General features: G+C 34.1%; 1 protein-coding gene across 2 annotated transcripts in view; it reads left to right on the top strand.

Annotated features, from left to right (window-relative positions):
• Nucleotides 1-2,030: 2,030 nt before the first annotated feature.
• The window catches only part of LOC110095371, a 51,596-nt gene continuing 44,413 nt past the window's right edge, over nucleotides 2,031-9,213 (top strand). Inside the window, exons 1-3 of one of the 2 annotated variants that reach the window (XM_020820889.2) lie at nucleotides 2,031-2,669; nucleotides 3,651-3,858; nucleotides 4,080-4,460. In XM_020820889.2, the coding sequence (XP_020676548.1) occupies nucleotides 2,152-2,669; nucleotides 3,651-3,858; nucleotides 4,080-4,460 (1,107 nt within the window). In that variant the 5' untranslated portion in view covers nucleotides 2,031-2,151. Of the gene's footprint in view, nucleotides 2,698-3,633; nucleotides 3,859-4,079; nucleotides 4,461-9,213 lie in introns of both variants that reach the window. The other variant, XM_020820888.2, reaches the window with a different exon arrangement.

The raw sequence follows: 9,213 nt of genomic DNA, 5'->3' as shown, positions 1-9,213 counted from the left end.
CACCCAAAATTCCATATCTATTGATATACCACCTTAAACCCAACTTTTTATCTATTCTAACACTCTGTTACAACCCGTAAAAAATCCCTTCCTTCTCCCGCCGTGTGTTTTCTCGCTTGGACGAGCTCGAGGGCATCTCCGATCACTACGAGAGATTCACCATCATTGCTTGTGTTATATTTGCAGAACGCAAATGTTCAGGAGATAATATGCTTGAAAGATGCCAGGGGTTAGGCATCTTAGCACATTGTAGGCGAAAGCTTACTTCGCGCATCAATGGGGTAATACCAACCTTGCACCGCTGATCCTTGCATGGTATTCATTGGAGACACCTCCAAAGCCATCTACAATGCCTCAACCGGCTTCTGAAACAATTATATCAGGCATACCATTAATGAACGAAGAAAAAATATTAATACCTTAATTTCCACTATTACACCAACCAGCTAAAAGCTTCTTTAAAAGATTTAGGTAAAGAAATTTTATTAGAAATCTTAGACAAAGGATCTGTAGACAAAGAACTGAATGATTTTAGAATTTCATCCCCTTCCATCAAAGCAATAAAAGGATAATCACATAAACATAACATTTTTTCAATTCATGAACTCCATTCTTCAAGATCCGATAAGAATCCTCATCGTAACAACCATCCTTCGAAACCTTATACTGTTTCGATTACACACCTCCAGAAAAAATGAAAATTCAAAATGAAAATAAAAAATTAAGAAGAAAAATTCAAACCATAATATTTACACAAGCTATTACACCATTCCTAATGAAGATCATTACCTTAGCCACAAGCTTCGATCGCAGAAACGAATAGAGAGAAGCTCAAACTAAGTACCTGTTCGAGTGAGAATGAGGCGAATGGAGATCTTCTCAATTGGGTTTTCGCATGGCAAAGGCAAGGTTGGAAAGAGTCCTGCAACGAAGAATAAGCGATTTCACACCACCAAAGGCACATTCAGGGTGGGCTATTTGCAGAGTTTAGATGGAGTGGTAATTTAGATGAAACATATGTATTTGGATTGTATGTATGTAAATAATATCCTTTAGATGTTAGATAAATAAATATAATAATTTGAAGTATTATATATATGTAAAAATTCCTTATTTTTTTTATTCCTTGGAATTAAAGTTTTTTTTTTGGGAAAAATTGGGGCTTTGCCCGTATATTGATATACCAAAAATTGATAGGCTTACAAAAACAACCTACAAACTAAAACTAGGGGTGTAAGTAAGTCAAGCCGGCTCGCGAGCCGGGTTAACAGTGACACGAGCTCGAGTTCGAGCTCGACTGTCGAGCTCGACTCGAGCTCGCTTTCTATCTAACGAGCCGAGCTCGATAAGGGCCTAAACTCGACTCGACTCGTTTACACCCCTAACTAAAACTAAAAAAATACATCCTCAGAGAACCAAAAGAAAAAAACTAAAACAAGTAAACAACAAGAAAAATAAGAAAGGAACGAGGGACTCAGGCAATCTGGAACCCACCCTGGACAAAACCATTAGAGCAAAAGCTCAATTGTCCAACAGAAACCGAGCCAACAGGAAGAAATTACCCTGGTTGCCAAAATGCCATAGCCTAAGCAGGAAGAACAGGGTGCAGGTGAAACGTGCCAGGCCAAAATGCAAAACTGCAGGAGCTGTAAATAATGGCCATCTAGAGGGCAATGAGCAAGTTTCAATCATCATCGTCTTGTAACTCCCGATAATTCTACACCTCCATTAAAACAAGCAGGGAATGCAGCAAAGAGCATATCAAAAGATTTCCAATTCGAAACTTTTTGGGAAATTGCCCAAGCAACCTTCTTTCTCAGCTCAAAATGTGAAATTTGCGAGCCAGTGAATCTTCGCTCATTACGTTCTCTCCACAAAAAGTAGATAGCAAATCAAATAACAAAATAACAAAAATTCTTCTCCACAACATTGAAAATGCAAATGTCATCCAGAAATTCAAAACGCTGCAATAGGAATGGCCTTAACAGAAAACGTTCTTAATGTATATATATATATATATATAATTTTTTTGGTTCCTTGGAATTGAAGTAAACGATGAAGAAATGCGGTACCCTATAACGTTGTAAACGAATTCTGCATCCTCTAAAACCCCAACCCTGCAAACCGGCCAAACCCTTTCTCGATACGTAAATGTCGTCCGCATCCTCCGCATCCTCCGCTCATGTAGTTGTTAAGAAACGATGGCTTGGGTTTCTCATCTGGCAGGAGGTCGCCTCTACCGTCGTCTATCTCCTTTTATCCATCTTTTTCCCTTTTCCCGGCCGCATCCCTGCTGCCAGCGTTCTCTCCTTCCTTGCCTTCAGTCTCTCGCTCCATCTTCTCTCACTCTCCCTCTTCTTACTGTCCTCTCCCTGCCCTGAACCCTCCGCCTCTATCGCTGACCTAGTCGCTGGCCTCCTTAGGGCTTGCCTCCGCGCTGTCATCGGAGGCACAACCAATGGCGATTATTCCGCCGATTTTCGCCACCGCGTCTATAGAACTCTTTCTAAGTGTTTCTTCTTATTTATCTGTGTGCTATCTGGGTTTTTATCGACGGCTGCGCTGTGCGGAAGAGCAGAGCCCGGTGGTGGAATGAAGTTGGTTGGATTGGGAATCAACGGTGCGATGTTTGGATTGGTATACGGTGTTCATTACCTCTACCATAAGAGGTGGATCTTAACATTTCCAGTCATTCAGGTGTCCTAGAGCTTCGTCGGACCTCGTTTTACTTACATTGGTCAATTATCGCCGTTTTTATTGTTATATTATTTTTCTTCCTCTGATTGGCCGTAGGGTTTTTGGCATTTCCTATAATACTCTGAGACCGAGATGTTTTTGCGCTTGTTCTTCTTTTGATCAGTTATTTAGTTGAGATATCTAATTTAAGTGAAATAAAAGCTCATCCTCTACAGAGGATGATTCATTTTTCATATATAGCACATATATACGGAATCAGGGGATACTAAAGACGGCCATTGTGGGAAAATCTCATTTACTTGCTAATATTTTGTGAAGTATGCTGTTGGGTGAGCTTGTATTTGTGGCTATTCTACATTACACTGAATCTACTTTTTTATTCTTTCATTCATGTCTTTTTTTGGTTTCCAGTCCAACCTGTTGATTCTGTTGGACTAGCATCTTTGGCCAGTTTGTAAACAGTATCTTCATCACCGGGAAAGTTTAAATATTCTGTTATTTTTTTGTTATGCTCCATTTTGATGACGTAAGGTATTTGTTGTAATGCAAGTGTTTTCTGGTAAGCCTCATGATATGAAAATTGCTTTGATAGTATTCTTAGTTCAGCATTTACATGCTTCAGTTTTGTAATTCTTTTTCTTCATTTGATGCCTTTGCCAGTCTTTTTCCAGATAAAAAAACATGCATATCATACCTTTCATAAGCAATTTGAGTTAGTGATTGCCGAATACACCTCTTTCATGTAGGGTTATAAATATATTTTTCTTGCTTATTTTAGAGATAATGCTACTTCTCTTAACATTTCTAGGTGATTATAGCTAGTGACATTATTTTTACCCTTATGTGAATACCTGATTGTTTCTTATATGACACTATTGTAGTTGTGATATTTTTCATGCTTTTATCTTCATTAAATGCTTATGTTTTACGCTGCAGCGTCCGTTTTTCTACAGCTTGAAAATGGGTCTTTATTCATCTCTTAGGGAGGCCCTTAAACTATCAACTCTGGCATTAATTCCTTCCTTGCTAGTGACGCTCTTTGTGCCAGACCAGTTCAGGAGCAGGAGATCAATAGGACCATTTATCCTTTACCTGGCTAATTTATATACTGGAGTCTCTGTAATTTCATTCACTTGGGAGCTAAGTACGCACTTACTTCTGGTAAGCTAATACCTGCTTCATTTCCCAATGTGTATTATAAATCTAGTGACTTTTCATTTTGATTCATTTGGAATAGTAGGAGCCTTCCGTTCAGATTGTAGCAAATGTAGATTTACTTATGCTTACATTTGAACTTCGCTCTTGCTTATTAGCACATATTATATCTGGATTATTGTAGAATCACATATACTGAAAAGAAGACATTCCCCAATTTATTGAAGGTTGTGCATACAAGGAGATGCCATTTTGCACCATCTCGAGGATCAGCTGCTGTAGAAACAAATCCAAGTGAAGAGCTGCTTGAAGCGCTGGAACAAAGCAGCCCTAGATCTCTTTTAAAATATCTTGCATATCTTGATTTATGCATGGTATCTGAAAATAATGTTGAACCATGGCGTGCTGCTTTTTTTGAAGAGACTGGCGAAACTTATAGAAGGGTTATATCTCTATGTTTACGCCCTTTAGAGCATCTTACATCAAAACTTGTTGAAGGATTGGAAGGTCTTGCTGTTGATAAATCAGATTTGTTCTCCCAACAGTTGAATCCATTAAATGGAACTAATGTTGATTCAAACCTCCATGTTGCTTTCAATGAATTTCAGGTTCTACTACTAAGTGTGTGCAAGTATTATGGGTTCTTTTCTATTGTTTCTTTTTCTTGAATGCATTTAGAATAATATATTATCCCTCTTTCATACATGTACACTGAAAGGTTTTTGGCTTAAGGGTTTTAAAACATGTTTATGTGGCACTTCAATTTACTATTTGTATTGCTGCATACAGCTATTGCTTGAATTTATGGCACTTCAACATGATTGAGGCCCAGAGCAAGTTGGCGCATGATTCTTCCTCTTGTATTCTACTGTTTTGGTTTGACTACTAAGAAGTTTTCTTGGTAGTTCTTGTGAAAAAAAATTGAATTCTTTTTAACAACACCAACATTAAGTCTTTTTCCCACTGTAGGGTCTGTTATATGAATCTTTTTTCTCCATTGTCATGTTAAGAGTTAAATTCTCTTTTAAATCTAATAAAAAAGGTCATTTCTAATATTTTATAATCAATTCTTTTTAGGTCCACCTCTACCTTTCTTAACATAAGTCAAATCTAATGTATCTACTTTCCTAACTAGGTCATCATAAGATTGCCGTTTTATGTGACCAAACCATCTAAGGCGACTTTCTCTAGTCTTATCTTCCATTGGAGTTACTTAAACCTTTTCTTGTATATGCTCATTTCATATCCTGTCTCTAAGAGTAAAGCCACTCATCCACTTGAGCATCCTCATTTTTGCAATACTTAATTAATATTATGCTTCTCTTTTAATGTCCAACATTTTGCACCATAAATCATTGCAGGTCTAACCACCATTTTATAGAATTTTTCCTAAAGTTTGAGGTGACTTTTTTATCATACAAAAATCCCAATGCATTTCTCCACTTCAACCATCCAACTTGAATTCTACTAATAATATCCCCATCTATTTTACCATCACTCTGAACAATAGATCCAAGATATCGAAAAGTGTACTCTTATTAATGACTTGGTCACCCAAAGTCACAATCCCTCCCCCCTGCTAGATCTATATTACTAAAATTACACTCCATATATTCAGTTTTAGATCTATTCAAACGAAAGCCTTTAGACTTTAAGGTTGACCTTCATAATTCAAGTTTACCTTCAACTCCCTCTATAGTCTTATCAACAAAAATAATATCATCGGCAAAAAGCATACACCAAGGTACAACCTCTTGAAAATGTCTATTGAGAACATTCATGACTAAAGTAAAAAGATATGTGCTTAAGCTTGATCCTTGATGTAATCCAACCGAAATAGGAAAATACTTGATCAAACCACCTTGTGTTTGAACACAAGTAACAGTTCATGCATACATATCCTTAATGACTTGAATATAAGCATTATTAACCCCTTTCTTTTCTAGAACTCTCCATAACTCTTCTCTTGAAACATTATCATATGCTTTCTCTAAATCAATATATGTCATATGTATACCCTCCTTAATCTCTCTATAATTTTCTATCAGACCTCTCTATAAATGTACATCTTCCATAGAAGACCTACCCGGCATGAATCCAAATTGATTTTGAGCAACATTAGTATCATGTTTCAACCTATGCTCAATAACTTTCTCCCATAGTTTTAAAGTATGATACATTAACTTAATTCCTCTATAATTCGTACAAGCTTGTGCATCACATTTATTTTTAAAAATAGAAATCAACACACTCATTCTCCACTCATTTGACATCTTTTTAGTCTTCAAAATAATATTAAAATATTTAGTAAGCCAAGAATTTTCTTCATCTCCTAAGTATTTCCACACCTCTATTGGAATATCATCATGTTCAACAGCTTTTTCCCACTTCATTTTCTTTAAAGCCTCTCTAACTTCTGTTTTACTAAATGTTGATAAAAAGAAAAAAAAAAATATTTTCATTTAGGGTGCTAAGGTTACTAAAGTCAATCGCATTCTCATAATCTTCATTGAGAAATTTAAAAAAATATCTCGTTCACCTTTGTTGAATATCCTCTTCTAATAAAAACACTTTTTGAACTTCATCCTTAATACACTTCACTTGAACTAAATTCTTACTACTCATATATCTTTGTTTGGTTAACTTATTCATATATATTTCTCTCTCTTTAGTATCTAATCTATTATATAATTTATTAAAAGTTAAAATCTTTTCATCACATATTGCTTTTTTAGACTCCTCATAGGCCTCTTTATATCATTTTCAATTATTAGAAATTTTATATTTAAATTAATTTTTATAGCAAATCTTCTTATTTTTTATTTTTTCTTGCACATTTTGATTCCACCACTAACTTTTTTATTATTATGAGCTTTTTCTTTTGATACTCAAAGCATATCTTTTGCAACATTCTTAATATCACTAGTTATTTTTTTTTCACCTAATATTAACTTATGCACAAACAAATTCTGAAGAACTAGCATCTTACTCTCAAATTTTTTTTAAACCTCCATCTAATCATAGAATAACATTTTATTTATTTTTTATTTTATTCCCTTTATCTTAAAAGTCCAAAATTAATAAGCGATGTTGGGTACATAAACTTTCACTTGGAATAATTTTATAATCTTTTCAATCTAAATGATCTATTTTCTTATAAGAAAATAATCAATATGAGTTTTATTATATTCATTCTTATAAGTGATGAGAAGCTTATCTCTTTTCTTAAATAAGATATTAGCAATTATAAAATCATATGCTAAAAAAAAAATCTAGTATGGTCTTACTACCTTCATTAGTCGCTCCAAACCCATAACCATCATGAATGCTTTTAAAGTCATCTACCTACCAACATGTCCATTTAAATCTCATCTAATAATATTCTTTTCTTCAAAATGTATCTTTTGTATTAATTCTTCTGAGTTATTTCAAAATTTTAATTTTGAGCACATATCTAAACCTACTTGAGGAGCATAAAAATTTGTAATATTAATAATCTTAGCATCAACAATAATATTTAAAGCTAAAATTTTATCTTAAATTCTATTAATTTTTATAATATTTTCTTTTAAACTCTTATCTATAATCACTCCTACAGCATTTCTAGTACGAGTCCGACTAGAATACCATATTTTAAGTCCTAAACTATTAATCTCCTTAGCATTCTCTTCAACTCATTTAGGCTTCATTTGGGGCTACTTTCTTAGTGTTTTCTAAAATAACTTTCTAGTACAAAAATTTTTAGTTAAAAATTTTTTGTACTAAAGAGTTATTTTATAAAGCAGTAAAAAGGTCATCTCAAACAAAGCCTTAGTTTCTTAAATGCATTGAATATTTATCTTCTTATGTATCATAATATCTATTAATTCTATTAATTTGCCTGTAAGGGAACTTAAATTTCAAATTCTTATTATTATTTTAGTTTCGTGGACTATCTTCTTTTCTCACATTCATCTTTGATGTGGGAACTCTTGCTTATTTAAAACTGCACCCGGGCGCTGGTGTAGCGGCCCTTGCACACTTGTTGCTGTATTCAAGCCATATAGCGCGTCGCTTCCAGGGAACGCTCTAGCATTAACACAATGTATTAAAAGATTTATATCATGATTATTCGACAAGTTTTATGCCGGCTGTCGACTAATAAACACAACCCATAACTTTTCTCATTCAAGATTTGAGGCTTGACAATGATAGTAATTTTTTTTAAGGGTGCAACACAAGGACTTCCCAGGAGGTCATCCATCTTAGTACTAGTCTCGCCCAAGCACGCTTAACTGTGTAGTTCTAAAAGATTATATTTTTGTATCCTTGTGATTTTAATGGGTTTCTTAGGCTATTGATGTTGTGATCCCATTTATTCTTTAACAAAATGATTTTATATGAAGAAGAAGAAAATAAGAAGATATATTATGCACCTCCTGGCGAACAGAATTTTCACAGCATGTTAGGATTTTTATCAACATGTTGATAGTTGGGATAGTTAACTAGTTGATGGCATCTTGTGGCAGATGGATAATCCTTTTTATTTACTCGTATAAAACTAGCTGGTTGTTGAAATGGCTTTCAATTTAGTGTCATTCGCTGATGATTGATGAAGTTTATATAAACATGCTGGGTATCTCGTCATTATATGTTAACGTTCTCAGGTCCCATTTCTTTTCTTTATGTTAGAAAATGATTTTTAAAAACTGTGTTAAATCCATCATTTAGATGGATAAATTTAGAGATTATCATTTTTTAAGCTCTATTAACATCTCAAAACTCTCTTAAATGTAATCAGTTTGTCACCATTAAATGAGCGATATCAAAATCATCAGTTTTCTATGCATGTTCTCTATTCAGAACTAGCCAAATGACCCTTTGAGCAAATTTCTTGTCTAAATGCACCATGTCTCATAATGGGGTTATGATTTGCATTTCATAGCGTTCTTAGCTACATTCTATGAGCTAAGTTTTATCAAAGTGTGCTTGGTAAGATGTGTTGAAGTATATTGCAATATCCCGTGCTAAAGGTCTTAATTTAGATTGGAGAGATTACTATTATTTTTAGGATAATAATTGATTTGTAAGTCTATGTTGATAGTTATTATTCAATTTTACTGCAACAAAACTATTTAACTATCAATTAGTAAATGATTGATGATCAAATACTACTTAGATATTATAGGATTAGACCCTTTTGATTCTTGATGCAATTGAGTTATGATATGTATGGGAGATAACTATGGTTTTGTTTGGCTCAGTTATTGTTGTTGGGAAGACTAGTTGAGAAGTTGTTCTAGAGAAAGCAGAGTTTAAAAGTTATTCTGGCTGAAGATGATGATGCTGTTTGAATAGTATGTTGAATGTGTTGTTTGAAAC

The sequence above is a fragment of the Dendrobium catenatum genome, unplaced genomic scaffold (genome assembly GCF_001605985.2).
Source record: "Dendrobium catenatum unplaced genomic scaffold, ASM160598v2 fragScaff_scaffold_1374, whole genome shotgun sequence".
Classification (NCBI taxonomy): domain Eukaryota; kingdom Viridiplantae; phylum Streptophyta; class Magnoliopsida; order Asparagales; family Orchidaceae; genus Dendrobium; species Dendrobium catenatum.
Note: the sequence above shows the minus strand (reverse complement) of the source record. Positions and strands in the feature narration are given on the sequence as shown.